The 22,741-nt window shown below is 36.9% G+C and overlaps 1 protein-coding gene across 5 annotated transcripts in view; it reads right to left on the bottom strand.

The window, feature by feature from the left end:
• Kdm4c (lysine demethylase 4C) overlaps nt 1-22,741 on the bottom strand; it is a 181,863-nt gene that overhangs the window by 129,955 nt on the left and 29,167 nt on the right. For 4 of the 5 annotated variants that reach the window (XR_004387957.1, XM_032902651.1, XM_032902645.1 and 1 more), the window contains one exon: nt 11,789-11,903. The exons of the other annotated variant lie outside the window; for it this stretch is intronic. Coding sequence is in view for 3 of the 4 variants with exons in the window: in XM_032902651.1 (XP_032758542.1) it covers nt 11,789-11,903 (115 nt within the window). In the remaining variant the exon portion in view is untranslated. The remainder of the gene's footprint in view (nt 1-11,788; nt 11,904-22,741) is intronic. 5 annotated transcript variants of the gene reach the window in all.

Genomic DNA, 22,741 nt, shown 5'->3' on the forward strand with positions numbered 1-22,741 from the left:
AAGTGAATAAAAGAAAATAATAAAAAAAAAAAAAAAGAGAGATTGGGAAAAAAAAGAGTAAAGGTGTCAGTAAGCCTCAAGACATATCCCTGAGAACCAATTGGTAAAAAGAAAGAACTAGTTCCTGGAAGTTGTCCTCAACACACATCCTGTGGCATGCACATGTCACACATATACACATAATTAAACGTTATTTTAAAACTCAAAGATAGAATCACTATCGAGTTTTGCTGTTTGGTTCATTGGCTGATTTGGGTTTCTTGGTGGTTGTTTTGGAGACGAGTATTTTTATATGTCGCACTGGCTATCCCATATCTATGTAGAAAAGGCTAATCTAGAACTCAGAGATCTCGCTGCTTCCTTGTGTGTCAGTATATCTAGCTAGCTTTTATACATCTACACATAGACCTTGTAGATATTTAAAATAGCATATAAATCATGGGACTTTACTTTCTTTTTGGGTAATTAAAAACTAGAGGAGTTTACCTCTTCTTGAGGAACTAAAATAGAAACTAATCATTTTTAAAACAGTTAACATTAAATAAGCCATTAGTATAATCACTCGATTCCCATTAATGCTCACTCCGGGCTCAGCACTGGCATTTGACAGAAGAGAAACAAGAGACCATTTAAAAGGACTTTTGATACAATAGTACCTTTGAAGCCTGAGAACTTCTAGGAATCAGATTCTCAGGACTCTGAGACCAAGTGCTATGGGACCACACAGGAGACTTGACAAACAGAATACTGCAAAACTACAGGAGGGAGGTGAGGATACTTGAGCAAGATCTCAACAACAGTTAGCAAAACAGTAGTTGATAATCTGTTCAAAACCAAAGTATACAAGAGCAACATTCACACAGATGGCAATCATCTTGCAGGATACTGCCAAAGGCTGCATAGGGGTATAGAGAACATTTGCAATGGGATGCCAAGAAAAAAATTCTGACGTTTGACCATAAATGAAATTCCATCTACAAAGCACTACCCACACAGCAGGACATCAGTAATCTGAACTGCCAAAGTTAGATCCAATATGGACACACTCAGAAGACATTACTGAAGACTCCCTGCAGATAGTAAAAAGACAAGTATCCTGAGACCACAAAGCAGGCTAGTCAGATGCCTTAAACTGCATCCCTCCCAGGCTCTTCCCTTCTCTCCCTCTTTTTTTAACACACGTGTTTAATATCCCAATATCACTTCATCAAGCCACCTCCAGTAATGAGGTCAAATGCCCTCTTTAGGTGTATGTGAACATAATAACAGTGTACTCACATAAAATAAATATGATCTCAAGGAAGAAAACAAAAAGGAGAAGTAGAAAGAAACCGAGGAATACACTAGCTGATGAAAGGATTAGCCATGATTATAGAACAATAATAATAATAATAATAATAATAATAATGAGAAGAAGAAGAAGAAGAAGAAGAAGAAGGAAGAAGAAGAAGAAAAAGAGGAAGAGGAAGAAGAAGGAGGAGGAGGAGGAGGAGGAGGAGGAGAAGGAGAAGGAGAAGGAGAAGAAGAAGCAACAATGTGCATATATATTCAATGCAATCCCCACCAAAATTCCAATACCTCACAGAATGAGAAAATCATTGTTAAAATTTCTATGGATGTATAAAAAACCCAGAGAACAAAAGCCATCCTGAGCAAACAGAAAAACACCACAGTTGGCAGTATATCTATTCTGAAGTTATATTACACAACAAAAGTAATAAAAATAGCAGAAATATCATGCTACCCCAAAAGTACGCTACTTAATCAATTGAATAAAATGAGTGAACCAGACAGAAACACAAACAAGTAACAGCTATATAATTTTTGACAAAGACATAAAAAATAAACTCAGGAGAAAAGAGAGCATGGAGACTGGAGCAATGAATAAGAGTGGATAAGAGTGACAGCTATTATCCCAGAGGGCTCAGGCTTGATTTCCAGGACCCATAATGAATGGTTACAATTGTCTGCAACTCCAGGTCCGGGAGATCTGATCCACTTGTAGGCTATTCAACCACCTGAATTCACATGATTATATGTGTTTACCCCAGTCAAAGACAGAAAGGAGAGGGAAAGAGACAGACACACAGAAAGAAACAGAGACAGAGACAAAATAATAAAGAAAATTACAAAAAGGAAAGAAAGCATATTTTCACAAAGGGTGTCAAGAAAACTGGATATATACATGTAGAAATTTGAAACTACATCTTTTGTCAATCCAAAAATAAACAAATAAACAAAAAAATGAAATCCACATAGAACAAAATTCTTAACATAAGACCTGAACCTCTATAGTTTCTAGAGCAGTGATTCTCAGTCTGTGGGTCTGAACCCCTGTATGAGTCAAAAAACCCTTTCACAAAGTGACATAATGAATATTTATATTATGATTCCTAGTAGTAGCAGAATTACAGTTATGACAAAGGAAGAAAAAATAATTTCTGGGTGGAGGTTACCACAACATCAGTAACTGTATGATACACTCACAGCATTAAGAACATGGAGAAGCATTGTTCTAGAAAAAACTATTTTGAGATATAGGACTAACTGAAGACTTCCTGAGTAGGATTCTAGTGGCTTATGAAATAAGTTAAAAGAAAAATCAACAAATGAAAAGAATTGAAGGAATATATACTGTAACAGCAAGTGCTGATAGAGTAAAGAGGCTTTATAAGAGAATGAAAAAGTATCTGGGAGCCATATATTGTGACATAGGATTAATAGGAGCAAGCTGGAACCCTGGCACATGCATACCACACACACAAAGTGAATTCTCAGATAACAGTCTAATCAAAACATGGGCTATAGAACTAAAAAGATATCAAAAGAAGATATGCAAATGCATAATATATATTTTTAAAGGGTTCCACTTCCTTACACATCAAGAAATTACTTTTATTGAACAAAACTATCCAGGATCTGAAAACAGAAATAGAAACAGTAAAGAAAACACAAAGGGAGACAACCCTGAAGATAGAAAACCTAGGAAAGAGATCAGGAATCATAGACGCAAGCATCACCAACAGAATACAAGAGATAGAAGAGAGAATCTCATGGGCAGATGATGCCATAGAAAACATTGACACAAGGGTCAACTAAAATGCAAAATGCAGAAAGATTCTAACCCAAAACATCCAGAAAAATCCAAGACACAATGAAAGAATCAAACTTAAGGATAATAGGAATAGAAGAGACTGAAGACTCCCAACTTAAACAGCCAATATATACCTTCAACAAAATTATAGAAGAAAACTTCCCTAACCTAAAGAAAGAAATGCCCATAAACATAAAAGAAGCCTACAGAACTCCAAATAGATTGGACCAGAAAAGAAATTCCTCCCATCACATAATAGTCAAAACACCAAAGGCACAAAACAAAGAAAAATATTAAAAGCAGTAAGGAAAAAAGATCAAGTAACATATGAAGGCAGACATATCAGAATTACAACAGACATAGTCTCTGAACAGACACTATGAAAGCCAGAAGATCCTGAGCTTTTCATATAGACCCTAAGAGAACACAAATGCCAGCCCAGGCTAATATATCCAGCAAAACTCTCAATTAACATAGATGAAAAATGAAGATATTCCATGACAAAAACAAACTTACACAATATCTTTCCACAAATCCAGCCCTACAAAGATAATAGTTGGAAGACATCAACACAAGGAGGGAAACTACACCCTAGAAAAAGCAAGATGTCATACAGACCTTAAGAAAACAAAAATGCCAGCCCTGGCTACGATACCCAGCAAAACTCTCAATTAACAAAGATGGAGAAAGATATTCCATGACAAAAACAAATTTACACATATATTTCTACAAATCCTGTCCTACGAAGCATAATGGATGGAAAAGTTCAACACAAAAAGGACAACTACACCCTAGAAAAAGCAAGAGAGTAACCCTCCTTCAACGAAACCAAAAGAAGATAGGCACACAAACATAATTCCACCTCAAACAACAAAAATAATAGGAAACAAAAATCACTATTTTTAATAGCTCTCAACATCAATGGACTCAATTCCCCAATAAAAAGACATAGACTAACAGACTGGATACGTAAAGAGGAGCCAGCAGTTTGCTGCATACAGGAAACACACCTCAGAGACAAAGACAGACACTTCCTCAGAGTAAAAGGCTGGAAAACAATTTTCCAAGGGAATAGCTCCAAGAACAGCCATTCTAATATTGAATAAAATTGGCTTTCAACCAAAAGTTATCAAAAAAGGACACTTCACACTCATCAAAGGAGAAATCCACTGAGATGAACTCTCAATCTCAAATATCTATGCTCCAAATGTAAGGGCAGCTACATTCATAAACGAAACTTTATTAAAACTCAAAGCATACATTATACACAATATTATACACACAATAACAGTGGGAGACTTCAACACTTCACTCTCATCAATAGACAGATCATGGAAACAGACACTAGACAAAGACACAGTGAAACAAACATAACTTATGTACCAAATGGATTTGATATATATCTATAGAACATTTCATCCTAAAAAATAAAAGAAGAAGAATAGACCGTCTTCTCAGCACCTCATGGTACCTTCTCCAAAATTGGCCATATAATTGTCCTAAAACAGTCCTCAACAGACACAAGAAGATTGAAATAATCCCATGCATCCTATCAGATCACCAAAGACTAAGACTGGTCTTCAATAACAACAAAAACAACAGAAAGCCCACATACACGTGGAAGCTGAACATCAATCTATTCAATGATAACTTGGTCAAGGATGAAATAAAGAAACAAATTAAAGACTTTTTATAACTTATGGAAAAGGGAGGCACAACATACTCAAACTTATGGAACACAAAGAAACCAATGCTAAGAGGAAAACTCAGAGGTCTGAGTGCCTCCAAAATGAATCTGGAGAGAGCATATACTAGCAACTTGACATCACGCCTGAAAAGCTCTAGAACAAAAGAGAAAATACATCCAAGAGGAGTAGATGGCAGAAATAATCAAACTCAGGGCTGAAATCAACCAAATAGAAACAAAAAGGACTACAAAAAAAAAAAAAAAAAAGAACCAGGAGCTGGTTCTTTGAGAAAATGAACAATATAGATAAGCCCTTAGCCAGACTAACCAGAGGGCACAGACAGTATCCAAATTAACAAAATCTGAAATGAAAAGGGAGACATAACAACAAAAACTGAGGAAATGCAAAGAATCATCAGATCTGACTACCAAAGCAATCCTACTACTACAAAGGGAAAGTCATTCTCAACAACAAAGTGCTTCTGGGGGAATCACCATCCCTGACCTCAAGCTGTATTACAGAGCAATGGTGATAAAAACTGTATGGTATTGGTACAGAGACAGGCAGGTAGATCAGCGGAATAGAATTGAAGACCCAGAAATGAACCCACACACCTATGGTCACTTCATCTTTAACAAAGAAGCTAAAACCATCCAGTGGGGGGAAAAATACCATTTTTAACAAATGGTACTGGTTTAGCTGGAGGTCAACATGTAGAAGAATGCAAATTGATTCATTCTTATCTCCTTCTACAAAGCTCAAGTCCAAGTGAATCTTGGACCTGCACATAAAACCAAATACACTCAAACTAATAGAAGAGAAAGTGGGGAAGAACCTTGAACACATGGGCAGTGGGGAAATTTTCCTGAACAGAACACCAATGGCTTATGCTCTAAGATCAAAAACTAACAAATGGGACCTCATAAAATTGCAAAACTTCTGTAGGGCAAAGGACACTGTTGATATGACAAAACAGCAAACAACAGATTGGAAGAAGATCTTTACCAATCATACATCCAACTCAGGGCTAATATCCCATAAACACAAAGGATTCAAGAAGTTAGACTCCAGAGAATCAAATAACCTTATTACAAAATAAGTTAAAGAACAAAACAGAATTCTCAACTGAGGAGTAGCAAATGGCCGAAAAGTACCAAAAAAATGTTCAACATCCTTAGTCACACGGAAATGCAAATCAAAACAACCCTGAGATTCCACCTCATACCAGTCATAATGGCTAGGATCAAATACTGAAGTGACAATAGGAGCCCTTGGTCCTGCCAAGGTTGGAGCGCCCCCCACTATAGGGGAATGTCAGGGAAAGAGGTGGGGTGGCTAGGGAGGGGGGAATACCCTCATAAAAGAAGAGGGATGGGGAATGGATAGGGGGCTTCTGGACAGGAAACTAAGAAAGGGAATAACATTTGAAATGTAAATAAAAATATACAATAATAATAAAAAAAGTTAGGTGACAGCAGATGCTGGTGAGGATTTAGAGAAATACGAACACTCCTCCATTGTTGGTGGGATTGCAAACTAGTACAACCACTCTGGAAATCAGTCAGTCTGGAGATTCCTCAGAAAACTAGACAAAGTACTACCTGAGGACCCAGCTATAACAGCTGTTCCAGCATACAATGAAGACACAAGCTCCACTATGCTCATAGCAGCCTTATTTACAATAGCCCAGAAGCTAGGAAGAACCGAGATGTCCTTCAATAGAAGAATGGATACAGAAAATGTGGTACATTTATACAATGGAGTACTACACAGCTCTTAAAAACAATGACTTCATGAAATACTTAGACAAATGGATTCAACTAGAAAATATCATATTGAGTGAAGTAACCCAATCACAAAAGAATACACATGATATGCACTCACTGATAAGCAGATATTAGCCCAAAAGCGCAGAATACCCAAGATACAATTTACAAACCACATAAAGCTCAAGAAGAAGGAAGACCAAAGTGTGCATACTTCAGACCTTCTTAGAATGGGGGAACAAACATACTCACAGAAGGAAATATGGAGACAAAGTGTGGAGCAGAGACTGAAGTAAAGGCCATCCAGAGATTGCCCTACCTGGGGGAATCCATCCCATATACAGACACCAAAAACAGACAATATTAGGATGACAAGAAGTGCATGCTGACAGGAGCCTGATAGAGCTGTCACCTGAGAGGCTCTGCCAGAGCCTGACAAATAAAAAGGCGGATGCTTGCCCCTAACCCTTGAACTGAGAGTGAGGTCCCAAATGGAGGAGTTAGAGAAAGGACTGAAGGAGCTGAAGAGGTTTGCAACCCGATAAGAACAACAGACCCCCGAGAGCTCCCAGGGACTAAAGTACTATTCTAGGAATACACAAGGATAGACCTATGGCTCCAGCTGCATATGTCATAGGACTATGGGAGAGGCCCTTGGTCCTGCCAACACTCAAACCCCCAGTGTAGGAGAATGTCAGTGTGGGGAGGCGGGAACTGGTGGGTATATGGGTGGGGGAACACCCTCATAGAAAAGGGGGGCAGGGATGGGATAGGGGAGTTAAGGACAGGAAATCAGGAAAGGGTATAACATTTGAAACATAAATAAATAAATAAATAAATAAATAAATAAATAAATAAATAAATAAAATCCAATAGAAAAATTTTAAAAAAGATAACCAAGCAAGGTAACACATATCTTTAATCACAAAACTTGTGAATTCAAGGCCGGCTTGATCTACATAGAAGAATCCTTGTCTTAAGGGGGGAAAAAAACAAAAACAAAAAACCACAAGATACCACATCTAACAGAAGAGCTAACAAAACTCAACACTGCTCCAAGAAGGATGCCTATAAGCTGCAATGTTTTCTTCTAAAGCCTGTCAGGTATTTCTCTATAACCATATCTCTCTATACCAACAGGAAAGTATGTTTCTACGCCTTAGGAAGCATTTACAGAGGATTAATAGAAGCCCTGCTCATAAAAATAAAAGCAACCCAAATAATAAATAACAAAAAGACAAACTACAAAGCCAAATCACATAGAGCCATTAAAACTAATGAACTATAGCTAATAATTCCAAGATTGTTCAAAATAAAATAAAGAAGTTTGTCTTACACAATACAATTAAAATCCCAGAACTAGGGGTAGAGGAATCAAAGGACAGAGGGCCAAGCATCATGATTTCAAGACAAGACTGGCAACATGGCAAGAAACTGTCCAAAGGGAGGAACGAAGAGAGGAAGGAAAAAAAGAAAGAATATACACCACCAAATGATCCAAACTACAGAAAGTTCATACACAGGCCGCAGTGGATTATACTGTGTAAAGCAAAAGTCACTATGATGTTAGAATAATACTTACCACTGGAGAAAGCTGGAGCTATAACATAATGCATGCTTAGAGGATGCTGATAAAATTCTTTCTTGAGGTCAAAAATGACGTAAAAGTTTTCATGTACAAGAAGGCATGATGTTCATTTCTGTTTTGACACACACTAGAATTACCTGACAGGAGGAAGCTCAATTGACAAATTCCCTCAATAAGATCCACTTATCTAGTGATGGATGGGCAGGGAGCAGTCCATTTTGGGTGGGGTCATCCCTGGGCTAGTGTTCCTGGGTACTATAAGCAAGCTGAGCAAGCCATGGGAAAGAGGTACCACGCCTCCATGGCTTCTGTATCAACCTCTGCCTCTACGTTCTACCCTAAGTTTACATTTTTGTTCTGACTTCCTTCAAAAATGAACTGCAATATGGAAGTACTAGCCAAGTAACCTCTCTTCCTCCCCAACTGGCTTTTTGGTCATGATGTTTTATTGTAGCACTAGAAACCCTAATTAAAACCTGTACTCTTCAACTTGTTATACTTAAAAAAGTTTAATAAGGAAACTATGTCAAGGGTTAGCAATGGATTCAATACAACAAAAAAGATTGTTGGAGAACAAAATATTACACAATTTACTAGTGCATTAAATACACAGTGAAATTTATTCTTCCTCCATTTCTTTACATAACCATTTATCCTATCTATCTATCTATCTATCTATCTATCTCATCTATCTATCTACCTACCTACCTACCTACCTATCTGTTTGCTTGTTTGTTTTTGCAGGCCAAGAAACTGAACAGTAATAAAGTACCATGTCACACATGACAAGCAAGTTGTTTGTCACTGATTTTCATCTTTAGCCCCTAAAAGAATAATTAGTCACTATATCCTATATACAGAAGAGGAATTACCATAAATAACTATACATAATGTTAGAGAAATTATGGCAACCTTCCTATATCCTATAAATTAGTTGACATCTCTCACACTTGTAGCATGGCAACTGGGAATAAAGCAAAAAGTTCAAAGTCATCCTCAGTTACAGCAAGTTTTGTTTTTATTTTTTTTTCAATCTTTATTAACTTGAGTATTTCTTATTTACATTTCTATTTTTATTTCCCTTCCCAGTTTCTGGGCCAACATCCCCTAATCCCTCCCCTCTCCTTCTATATGGGTGTTCTCCTCCCTATCGTCCTCCCATTACCGAAATCCCCCAAACAATCATGTTCACTGGGGGTTCAGTCTTACCAGGACCAAGGGCTTTGCCTTCCACTGGTGCTGTTATTAGGCTATTCATTGCTACCTATGAGGTTGGAGCCCAGGGTCAGTCCATGTTTAGTCTTTGGATAATGGCTTAGTCCCTGAAGCCCTGGTTTTGGCATTGTTGTTCATATGGGGTCTCGGCTCCTTCAGCTCTTCCTCCTTTTCTCTGATTCCTTCAACAGGGTCCTGTTCTCAGTTCAGTGTTTTGCTGCTGGCAATCGCCTATGTATTTTGCTGTATTCTTGCTTTGTCTCTTGAGAGATCTTCATCCAGTTCCTGTCAGCTTGCACTTCTTTGCTTCATCCATCTTATCTAATTGGGTGGCTGTATGTATGGGCCACATGTGGGGCAGGCTCTGAATGGTGTACTCCACCTCTGTTCTAAACTTGCCTCCCATTCCCTCCCAAGGGTATTCTTGTTCCCCTTTTAAAGAAGGAGAAGTATTCCCATTCTTGGTCATCCTTCTTGAGTTTCATGTGTTCTGTGCATCTAGGGTAATTCAAACATTTGGGCTAATAGCCACTTATCAATGAGTGCATACCATGTGTGTTTTTCTGTAATTGGGTTACCTTACTCAGGATGATATTTTCTAGTTCCATCCATTTGCCTATGAATTTCATAAAGTCATTGTTTTTGATAGCTGAGTAATATTCCATTGTGTAGATTTACCACATTTTCTATATACATTCCTCTGTTGAAGAGCATCTGGGTTCTTTCCAGCTTCTGGCTATTATAAATAAGGCTGCTATGAACATAGTGGAGCATGTGTCTTTGTTATATGTTGGGGCATCTTTTGAGTATATGCCCAAGAGAGGTACAGCTGGGTCCTCAGGTAGTTCAATGTCCAATTTTCTGAGGAACCTCCAGACTGATTTCCAGAATGGTTGTACCAGTCTGCAATCCCACCAACAAGGGAGGAGTGTTCCTCTTTCTCCACATCCTTGCCAGCATTTGCTGTCACCTGACTTTTTGATCTTAGCCATTCTCACTGGTGTGAGGTGAAATCTCAGGGTTCTTTTGATTTGCATTTCCCTTATGACTAAAGATGTTGAACATTTCTTTAGGTGTTTCTCAGTCATTCAGCATTCCTCAGCTGTGAATTCTTTGTTTAGTCTGAACCCCATTTTTTAATAGGGTTATTTGTCTCCCTGCCATCTAACTTCGTGAGTTCTTTGGATATTTTGGATAGAAGCCCTATATATGTTGTAGGATTGGTAAAGATCTTTTCCCAATCTGTTGGTTGCCGTTTTGTCCTAAGCACAGTGTTCTTTGCCTTACAGAAGCTTTGCAGTTTTATGCGATCCCATTTGTCGATTCTTGATCTTAGAGCATAAGCCATTGGTGTTTTGTTCAGGAAATTTTCTCCAGTGACCATGTGTTTGAGATGCTTCCCCACTTTTTCTTCTATTAGTTTGAGTGTATCTGGCTTGATGTGGAGATCCTTGATCAACTTGGACTTCAGCTTTGTACAGGGTGATAAGCATGGATTGATATGCGTTCTTCTACATGCTGACCTCCAGTTGAACCAGCACCATTTGCTGAAAATGCTATCTTTTTTCCATTGGATGGTTTTGGCTCCTTTGTCAAAAATCAAGAGACCATAGGTGTGTGGGTTCATTTCTGGGTCTTCAATTCTATTCCACTGGTCTATCTGTCTGTCTCTGTACCAATACCATGCAGTTTGTATCACTATTGCTCTGTAATACTGCTTGAGTTCAGGGATAGTGATTCCCCCAGAAGTCCTTTTATTGTTGAGGATAGTTTTAGCTATCCTGGGTTTTTTGTTATTCCAGATGAATTTGCAAATTGTTCTGTCTAACTCTCTGAAGAATTGGATTAGTATTTTGATGGGGATAAGCAGCAACTTTTAAACTAGCCTGAACTATCTAAGACCCTGGCTCCAAAGTCAGCAAAGGGGTTGGGGGGGAGTTGGAAAAAAAAATGGCTCAGTGATTAATAATGAATGCTGATCGTGCAGAGGACCTGAAATCGGTTCCTAGTATTCATATCAGAGAACTCAGAATGACCTATAACTTAAACTCCAAGGGATCCAATGCCTCTAATCTCCCAAGCTTCTGTACAAACACATACATATCCTCATCCAAAGATACACACATTCACATAAGTTAAGGTAAACAACAATATAAAACAAAAACAAAAAACAAACAAACAAAAACAATTAAAAAAAAAAAAAACAGAAAAAGTGATCCACAGGCAGGGAATATCAAAGGGCAGAGAAAAAGGAAGGAAAAAAATCGTACTAGGTTTTTTTCTCTCATATTTAAAAATACAGACACCAAAAAACTAATAAATAAAATATAATGAATAAAATAGATACAATTGAGTACTTCTAAGATATCTACAAATAGAAAACAAAAGCAATATCACCAAAAATCTTTTAAAAACTATAATGTCAGTATAAATATACCTCATCATATATGCTCCCATTAATATCCGCTCCATAAATAGGTGCCACAAAAGTTAAGTTTTTCCAGTATTTGCGTTCCAAATCTTCATAATCCAAGTATCTTGGAGTACAGTATCTATAAAAAATTAAAAAGTAAAAAACCACAAACCAGTAAGATAATTTTAAGGTTTTTCTACCCATCTAATTTAATTTACTTTCTAAATAAAAATATTGTACACTCCTATGGTTTCAAAGTTAATGAGTAATATATAAGTGATTTTATACTTAAAGCTCTATAGATTTTCTATTCTTTATCAGTAAAGTTAACATTATTTAGCTTTCAAAATATTTCTAAAATATTTAATCAATTATTCAATAACATTATACAAATGTATATAGAAAAAAAGACCATCTATAGAAAAATTGAGAAAAAACTTTATAAAATTCTAAGATAGCAAAAATAAAATAAGATACTCTGCAGTTATTGGATTGGTGCTACCTAATATACTAATGGTAGAAAAAAAGAAAAGAACTTATGTAGTGGAAGAATAAACTAGCACAATCTTTCCAGAGCATAATTTCTCATTATATATGTCAAAATTATATATACCCTCGAGGGGTTGGGGATTTAGCTCAGTGGTAGAGCGCTTGCCTAGCAAGCGCAAGGCCCTGGGTTTGGTCCCCAGCTCCGAAAAATAGAACCAAAACTATATGTACCCTCGATCAGAATTTATAAATTCCTCTCACCAGCACAGAAATGCAGACAATGGCAAATGAGGAAGTATAGAGTAGCGTAACTAGATACATAAGTTACCTTCCTACATCTATGATAAATACTCTGACAAATACGGGGCTCACTTTAGCAATGAAGCTTAAGACCCGTAATCTGCATGTATTTGCATTCAGGAATGAAAGATTAATGCTAATTTTCAGTATAGCTCTCCTTATATTCCAATACAGGGTCACAGCCCATACAATGCACTATCCAGTTATGGTAGGTATTTCCATCTCGACTAATCTCATATAATTAAACTCACAGGCATGCTCAGAGATTTGTCTTAGGTGATCCTAGATCCTGTCAATTTCACAATGAATATTAACTATCAGATTGAATGGCCAGCAATTAATGATTAAAACATGAAATAAGGTAAGTCTTCTGTTTAAGGACATTAAAATATTTCCACAGTGACTACACCAGTTTAGAGATTATTGTGTACACTGTAATCACATCGCATTTTTTTAAGTTAAATTAAAAACCGAACTCCGGAGGTAGAAACCCAGATCCTTGGTAAACTGATTATTTATCAGACAGGATACCAGAGTTAACAAATCCCCAGAATTACCTAAATATGTCATGGTAGCACATCCCTATAAACTCAGCACTTGGAAGACAGAAGGAAAATCATAAATTATAGAAAAGGTACCTCACTCAGCTACCTCAAGAGTTAAGGCCAACGGGACTAGAAAGAGATCCTAATAAAAAAAAGTATATCAAATTATTAAAATTAGCAATAGTCTTCTTGAGCATGATGGTACATGCCTATAATAAATTCTGGACCAGTTTTGGCTACACAGTAAATTCAAGGCCTGCCTGAAGTACATAAAATCCTATGTAGGGGGAAAAGTATAAAGAGAGAGCTCAGTGGGTAAGAGCACTCTTGCAGAAGTCCCAAGTTTGGCTTCTAGTTCCCACAACAGGATGTTTACTGCCTATAGTTCTAGCTCTAGGGAATCCAAATCTGGCCTCCCTGAGCATGGACACTCATTCACAAAGTCACATACGAACATGCACACAATCCAAATTAAAGTAACAAACCTTAACTGTCAACAGATGTCTCAGTCACTAAAGTCACTAGCTTTTTTTTTTTTTTTTTTTACAAAGAACTGGGATCTGATTCCCACTACCCATATGGCAGCTCACAACAGACTATAACTCCAATCCCAGAGTATCCAACACCCTCTGCAATCATTTAATACAAATCATGAAGAGACATACATGAAGGCAATACATCCATACACATAAAAGAAAAATATTAAAATGTCTTTTCTCTCACAAAATAATTTAAAAAAATATACTTCTCTGAATTGTTTGGATTTTAAGCAGTAATATTGCAATTAAGAGATATAATGATGTTCAACCTAACAAGATATGGAATCACTGAAAACATAAATTTCTAGGCATGTCTATAAGAGATTACATAAAATAAATTAAGTGGGAAGACCTTACCTAAATGTGGAAAGATCCACCCTGGACTGGATAAAAAGAAGAAAGCGAGATGAGTAGCAACCCTCACTACGGGTCTTTGCTTTGACTATGGACGACCACTGCTTTCTCAGCCAGTATAGACTGTATCCTCTGAAACCTCACACCAAATTCCTCTTCCTTAATTTAACTTTTGTCAAGGTATTTTGTCACAGCAACAAGAAAAGTGACTAAGACAGATACCTTTTCTTTTTTTTTCATGAAAATAAGCAAAGAGATAAATTCATAAAATGAAGCAAAACTATAAAAGGGAGGAGAGAAAGCCTAGCAGAAGCAGAAATCCCTGTGAAGCACGGTAGATGAGATGACACAGGAGTCCAAATCACTGCTGCTCTTCCACACTCAGGTATGACCCCGCAAGAATACGGTGGCTCAGAACTGTCTAATTCCAGTTCCAGGGAATGGATGCCCTCTTCTGGAAGGCATCAAGACACACATAACATAGACATACATGAACATTTTAAAATTTATCTATCAGTATCTGTGATTGTAGGCCACACGTGTAAGTGTTCTTGGGAGTCCAGAAGAAGCTGTCAGATTCCCTGGAGCTACAGTTAACAGGTAGTTGTTAGCCACCCATCATGGATGCTGGGAACTGAACTCAGGTCTAGAAAAGCAGTATGTGCCCTTAAGCATTATAGAATCTGTCATTGTATGGCTAATTGAGAATTTATTAAATTTAATTGAGAATTAAACCTTAATGCTATAATAAAAGGATTAAGTTTGGCATTGTTAATTAATGTTAAAGTTTTACATCTTAAGTATTTGAAATGCCTATCAAACTACCTAGATGCGAGCACTTTCAGTAAACACTGCCAGGTTCTACTGAATACTAGCTGAAGTCCATCCTAATATGCTGCCTTACCATCACAGTTGTTCCAAGTGCCAATTTACTCAAAACTGATTCAATAATACATTCTCAGAACCATTCACTCACTGTGGTACAGTTCTAAAAAGAGAGGCTCATGACCAGGCTCCTCCTGCTTTGACAACCTTAGAACTCTAATTACAGTTAAGAGCATCAAGGTTTGCCATGAAAAAGCTAAAATAATCCTGGGGAGAGAGAGCTGAATTTCTCTGAAGCTTTATAAAATACAGATGTCTTTTGGGACTAGACTCAGCCCCACTTACTACTAGGGACCGTGGTAGAACCAGGTAGATGACCTGTGTGCTGCCCCTCTTCCTCTTCCACTCCAGTTGCCTATGCTACCTGGTCCCCAACCCTGTACTTAGGTCTACTCTGGTGAACTCCCTGCATACCTCTTTAGCCCCCAAAATTGATCTGGTCAGTCCTGCCTGTGCTTTTTCCACCCCAAAGTTAGGCAGTAGTCTCATATCTTGTGTGCTTGCCCATTCTGATCAGTTACTACCAGTGCCTTTCCAAACCCCAGACTTGGCACTGGTCCCACACCCTGTGTATCATGTGCACTAGTCTAGTCCAGTAAGTTCTACTAGAACCTAGCAGGCTGCACCATATCTAACCTACATGCATAAACCAGATCACACATCTATGCAAGGACACACAACCTGATGAATTCAAAAAACCTCATCTTCTTGTGCCATCCTCATCCCTCACAGCTTACCTCAACCACGCAGCCTGTACACAGGCCTAACCTGAGGAAGTTTAGATCCTCACATCAGCCATATGCCTGGAATATATGATTAAATCACAGTATGAAAATCCAAAACACTGTATCTTCCCCTTAAATCCACCAGTCCCACAGACATGTTCTCCAATAAAAAATGTCCTATATAAACCTGAGGACACAGAACCTAAATTTCATCAAGAAATTTTAAAAGAACGTACACAGCTCAAATATAATGAGAACAGCTAGCAATAAGAACATGAAGTTCAAAAAGCAAACATACAACTGAATAAAATTAAGATAATTCAGAATTTGAAAGTAAAATAAAAATATTGAAGAGAACTTAATATGTATGTATGAATAAATGAAAGAATGAATGAATGAATGACAGAATTACAAAACTCAATAACTCAATCAGAAAACTCAGGTGAAAGCCTTAAAAGTGGATTGGGTTAAGTAGAAGAACAAATGTCTGGACTTGAAGAAAAAAAAAATCACATTATCAACAAGATCTGAGAAAAGACTTTCCTAAACTAGTAAAATCACACATATACTTACACAGAAAGCACACAGAACACCAATAAGCAAGACTATCAAAAACATGTCCAACAATGTAGCATAACAAAACACAAAATTTGCTTATTGAAAACTGAAAAAAAAACACAAACGACATATGAAGAAAAACATGTAGCTTATTTCCAGATGGGCATTTTCAAAGGGAATCAAACCTGGAGTAGTACATTCTAAAGCACCACAGATGCCAGCCTAAACAACTGTACCCAGCACACAAGTCTGCCACAAATGAAGAAGAGAAACGTTTTTCCAATATCAAGAGGTTAAAAAAACTAATGTCAGCCAGTCACAGTAGTGTATAACTTTAATCCCACTACCACTTAGAAAACTAAAGCACAGTTAATCTCTATGAATTTAAGGTCATTCTGGTCAAGATCCAGAACAGCAAAGGTTACATGAGACACTGTCTCAAAATAATTGTTACTACATTATTATATTATTATTATTATTCATCTCTACTAAACAAGTCCTATAAAGAATACTAGAAGCAATACTTCTGACTGAAGAGATGAATAAGCATAGCCACAACTAGAAAAAAAATAGTTATAATTATTGAAATATAAAATATAAATAACCAGAAACAATAAAAATACTGATGCAAGAACATAACAAAATAAATTAAATTACTTCAATCAGCCTATACCTTTCAATTGTACCTTTAAATACCAAAAGCTTTACTTCACTAATCAAAAGGCACCAGCTACATAAATTGAGTAAGAAACAAAATCCATCTTTCCGTTGTTTACAAGAAACTAATTTCAGCTTTAAAAAATAGGCAATAAAGTGGAAGGATGGAAAAATATATTCCACTCAAGAGACCAAGAAGCAAGCACATGTTCCTACTTTAATATTCAATAGAAAAAACTTAAAACTAATCAGAAGACATAAAGGACATTTCATTTTAATCAAGACAACAATTAACCAAAAAGAATTTATAATCCTAAGAATTTATTCACCAAACTCTGGTTCACAAAATTTCATAAAAGGCATACTATTAGAATTAAAAATACAAAATTAACTCTAATTTAATAATAGTAAATTTCGCTTACATCCCATTTTCTCCAAAAGAAAAAATTAACAGAAAAATAATCTAATGAAAATATAAACAGAAAAACACCAGAATTAAATGAAATCATATAGCAATGGTCCTAATAGACCTTCACAGAGTATTCCTGCCAACCATGGAAGAATACATATTATATGCAGTGACCCATGGGAGATTCTCTGAAGTAGATAATATTCTGGAGCAAAAACTATACCTTAAAATTTCAAAAAAACTGAAATAATTTCCAATATCCTATCCGACCACAATGTATGCAAACTTAAGATTGCTAGCAAACGAAGCTCTTAGTAAATACACATGCTTATGGAGATCAAACAGTTTGTTACTTAATAATGAATGGGTCATATGAGAAATAAGAGTAATTAAAAAAAATTCTAGATCTGAAAACAAAATAGTATTTCTGGGAAACTTTAAAAGTATTTCTACAACAGGAATCCTAAGACCATGCATTAAAATACATATATCTTAAACACACACACAAAAATAATTACTGATACTACTCAAGAATTTAGAAAAATAAGAACAAATAAAATTCAAATCTAAGTATGTGGGTATAATAATAAAAGTCAGAGCAGAAATTAATGAAATGAAAACAATATTAAAAAAAAAAGAATGAGTCTGATAGCTCATTTTTGAGAAAATAAGATTAACAGACCCATGGTTCAGAACTTTATAAAATATTTTTCTTATAAGAAAAATTATAAGAAAATATTGATAAGTGGATAGTAGCCAAAAAGCTCAAATTACACAAGATGCAATCCACAGACCACGGAGGCTCAAGAAGGATGACCAAAATGCGGATGCTCCCGCTCCTTCTTAAAAGGGGGGAAAAATCCATAGGAGGGGATATGGAAGCAAAGTTTAGAGCAGCGACTCAAGGAATGGCCATTCAGAGCCTGCCCCACATGTGGCCCATATACATACAGCCACCAAAACTAGATAAGATTGATGAATCTAAAAAATGCATGCTGAAAGGGACCAGATATAGATCTCTCCTGAGAGACACATCCAGAGCATGTCCAATACAGAGGTCAATGCTAGTAGCAAACCACCGAACTGAGAATAGGAACCCCGCCCCTTGTGGGGAATTAGAGGAAGTATTGAAAGAGTTGAAGGAGCTTGCAACCCCATAAAAGCAACAATGCCAACCAACCAGAGCTTCCAGGGACTAAACCACTCTGGAAAGACTATACATGGACTAACCCAGGGCTCCAACTGCACATGTTGCAGAGAATAGCCATGTTGGAGCACCAAGGGAAGGGGAAGCCCTTGGTCCTGCCAAGGTTGGAGCCCCAGTGCAGGGGTATATGGGGGGGGCAAAAAGGGGGATGTTTAGGGGGAATACCCACATGGGGGAAGGGGAGGGGAGGGAATGGGGACTGATGAACAGGAAACTGGGAAGGGGACTAACGTTTGAAATGTAAGTAAAGAAATATATCTAATTAAAAAATAGAAAAATAGAAAAAACTAATAAATTTTAAAAAAAATTTCTAGATTCTTCCAAACCAAAGTCAAAACAAGAGATCAACAGTCTAAAATAAAAAGACACATGACAAATAAGATGCTCAGAATACTAATAAAAAGACTTCCATTAAGAAAAGCCCAGGCCCAGATGGGTTACATAGCAGAATTCTATCAGACTTCTAACAATTCTAGAATCTGTTTTTTTGTTTGTTTTCAGGCAGTGGGGTTGTTCTTTGAAATTTTGCTTGCCTTTGTTATTTTCTTAAATGCAGGTTTCTCTATGTAGCCCTGGCTGTGCTGGAACTCTGTAGTCTAGGCTGGCCTGGAACCACCTGCCTCAGCCTTCCAAGTGCTGGGATTAAAGACATGTGCTGTGCTGGAGAGATGGCTCAGCGGTTAAGAGCACTGACTGCTTTTTCAGAGGTCCTGTGTTCAATTCCCAGCAACCACAGTGTGGCTCTCGACAATCTGTAATGGAATCTGATGCCCTCTTTTGGTGTGTCTGAAGACAGTGACGGTGTAATCGCAAATATGAAATAAATAAATCTTTTAAAAAAAGACATGTGCCACCACCGTAAACAATACTCCTGAAACTATTTTTAAAATTCCAAACTCTTTTCTCTTAGGTAGCCAGTAGTATTCTAATGCCAAAACCAAGTAAAGACAAAACTACAGATCAACTAACATAGATGTAAACCTCAATCAAATAATTGCAGACTGAATTTATGAATTTATCAAAAAGATCATCCATCGTGACCAAGTTTGCTTTTCATGGTTCTAACTTATATATTACATAAATATGATAAATATATAAATATAATAGATCATATAAAGCAAATAAAGACAAAAATTACATGACTATTTTAAAAAATTCAGTAAATGCTTCATTCAACGAAACCCAACATGCCTTCTTAATAAAAGTACTAAAGAGAGTAAGACTAGGGAGAAGACACTTCTTCACAACAAAGACTATATGCAATAGAACCACAGACAATGTCATTATACGTACAGAAAAGCAACCCCATTAAAATCAAAAAACAGCAGGGCCATCCACTCCCCTCCCCCCTTTCTAATGCAGCACTAATTAGAGCAATAAGACAAAAGAAGGGATTAAAGAGATGTACATAAGAAAAACTAATCAATCAAGTAAGAGCCCAAAAATTCTGACCAAAAAACGTCTAAAAATGACCAATAATCTCAATGAAGTGGTAGGATACAAAAATAAACTTTCAAAATTCTCTAGCCTTTCTATATACATCATGTACACTAATAAAGACACTATGGACACACCCATTCCCAATAGCCTAAAAAATAAAATAAAATGTCTAGATATAAACTTAACCAAAAAATTAAAAGTCCTTTGCAATGAAAGCTTTCCATCTCTGAAGAAAAAGATTAAGGAAAAACTTCCATACTCATGGCAGAATTAGTTTTGTAAAAATGAAAACCTACCAAAAGTAATTTACAGATTCAATGCAATCTACATCAAAATCCCTAACACACACACACACACACACACACACACACACACACACGAGCACACGAGCACACGAGCTCACACACTCCTAAAATTCATGTGAGAAGACAAAAGACTCCAATCCTGAGCAAAAAATTAATCAAGTAAGTAACGCTGAATGTATTTGCCATATGACATCATACTATTTTATATTTACCTAAAATAGCATGTGGTTGTGTGTATATGTATACGTGCATGTGTGCGTGCATGTGTGTACAAAGTCATACACTTAAGAGTACTAATGCCCCTCCCTCATCAAGAGCCATAAAGAACAGCAACCACACTACCAGACATGAGAAACTTCCTCTTCAGTTCTTGGTCTGAGAAATCCAGAGACTCTCAAACCAAACAGGCTGTTATTGTTGCCCTTGGTTCCTACCAGGGGTCGAAGTGAGCCCCTACTACTGAAGACACATGCTCTTAGAGGAATCTGAGTTGTAGCATATTTGGAAGCCTCCTCCCTGAAACCAGCTTTCACAGTACCAGATGTTCCTATGCAAGCTGCCAAAGTAGAAAAAAAATCAATAGTCTTACCCAGCTGTAAAGTCAATGAACTACAGCAATGAGCAGCACAGCAAATTATTGGCAAAGGTTTATCTCAGCAATAACCAAAATCTAATTGGACTTAAGTAAGAGGAAATTGATGCCTGCTATTGTAAACACAGCTAACTTTTTTCTTTTTTAAGATTGAATTGATTGATTGATTGATTGATTGATTGATTTATATGCGTACACTGTAGCTGTCTTCAGACACACCAGAAGAGAACATCAGATCTATTTCAGATGGACATGAGCCACCATGTGGTTGCTGGGAATTGAAGTTAGAACCTCTGAAAGAGCAGCCAATACTCTTAACTGCTGAGCCATCTCTACAGCCCCAGTGCAGCCAACATTTAAGGCTGTTGAGTCCATGTAACCTTAGAGGACAACCTACTACTACTGCCACTTTCCTAAACCTGTGTGGTGGTATAAATATGCTTGGCCCAGGGAATGGGGCTATTAGGAGGTATGGCCTTGTTAGAGTAGGTGTAGCCTTGTTGGAGGCTGTGTGTCACTGTGGACAAGAGCAGTGAGACAGGCCCTCCTTCTAAACACATGAGAGTCAATCTTCTCCTAATGACCTTCACATGAAGTGGTAGAACTCTCAGCTCCTTCTGCACCATTTCTGCCTGGATGCTGCCATGTTCCCGCCTTGAAAATAATGGACTCTGAACCAGTAAACAAACCCCAATTATATGTTGTCTTATAAGAGTTGCTTTGGTCATGGTGCTGCTTCACAGCAAAGCAAACCCTAAGACAACAGTATAACATCTAACTGTAGTCTACATATTTTATCCTATACATACAGAAAAGTATAGGTTTCATCCCTATGAATGAAACTCATTTTTACAGCAGGTGGACATCATTGCAGAGCATAAATGGTCAAAATACAGAGAACATATGGCTCTGAAGTACCTAGTCCCCAACTGATATAACCATAACACAACCCTACACCTAAGGCTCAGGAACACTGTTAAAAAAAAAAAGGAAAGATTGAAAGAGCCAAAGGATCAGGATATGTCCTGCCTAATTGTGTCTTCTATATAGGACAAGGAAGCAACACCCATGAAATTGTGACAATGTAATAATAGCAAAACAACAAATGAATAATGAGACGAGCTAACATGACCACAAAAATGGGGAGAATTTTCACAACACCCACTTCCTAGATGAAGAGGTACAGGCAATTAAAAATTGTTAAGAGGATGAGTCTTTCCCAGAGTTGAGCCCCCTAATTGGTTATCCAATGCCAAGTGGTTATTTACATATGATAGTAAATGGGTTCAGCAAGCAGTATTTATATATTAATCCATTTATAGCTGTAAGTAATAATATATACATACACAACATATCTGGTGTAACAATAATTAAATAGGACATATATTTGAGAGGAAGTAAGAGAGGAATAGCTGAAGAACAAAGAGGAAGAGATGCAAATAGTATACACCTATATGTAATTTAAAAAAAAATAAGTAGAATCTTTTGAAAAAGTAAAATACGATAGGAATCAACAAATCTGTTGGAGAAGGCTCCATGAGATGATTCATCGGTAAGATAGGCCACACAAAACAGCACATATTATCAATCATGTCCTCTATACTGGTAAGGCCAAGCAAACTGTGTACTGTGTACATATGCAAATGAATATGCTAACAAGAAAAAGTTAAAAATGTACTCCTCTCAAACCCAATCTTCAACCACTATGAAGACCAAATGCTTTGTATATAAAAAAAATCCCTGACTAAATCCCTGACTAAAAATCCCTGAAGAGTTCAGACCACTATCAATTGCAGTAAATTTCCCCATAAAACTACTAGTAGAAATATATGTATGTTTAAACAACACACACACACACACACACACACACACACACACACACACACACACACACACACACACACACACACAAAGATTAGTTTGCTTTCTATTGCTGTAATAAAAACCATGAACAAGAACAGTTTGAGAAGAA

Source organism: Rattus rattus, chromosome 1 (genome assembly GCF_011064425.1).
Source record: "Rattus rattus isolate New Zealand chromosome 1, Rrattus_CSIRO_v1, whole genome shotgun sequence".
NCBI classification, from domain to species: domain Eukaryota; kingdom Metazoa; phylum Chordata; class Mammalia; order Rodentia; family Muridae; genus Rattus; species Rattus rattus.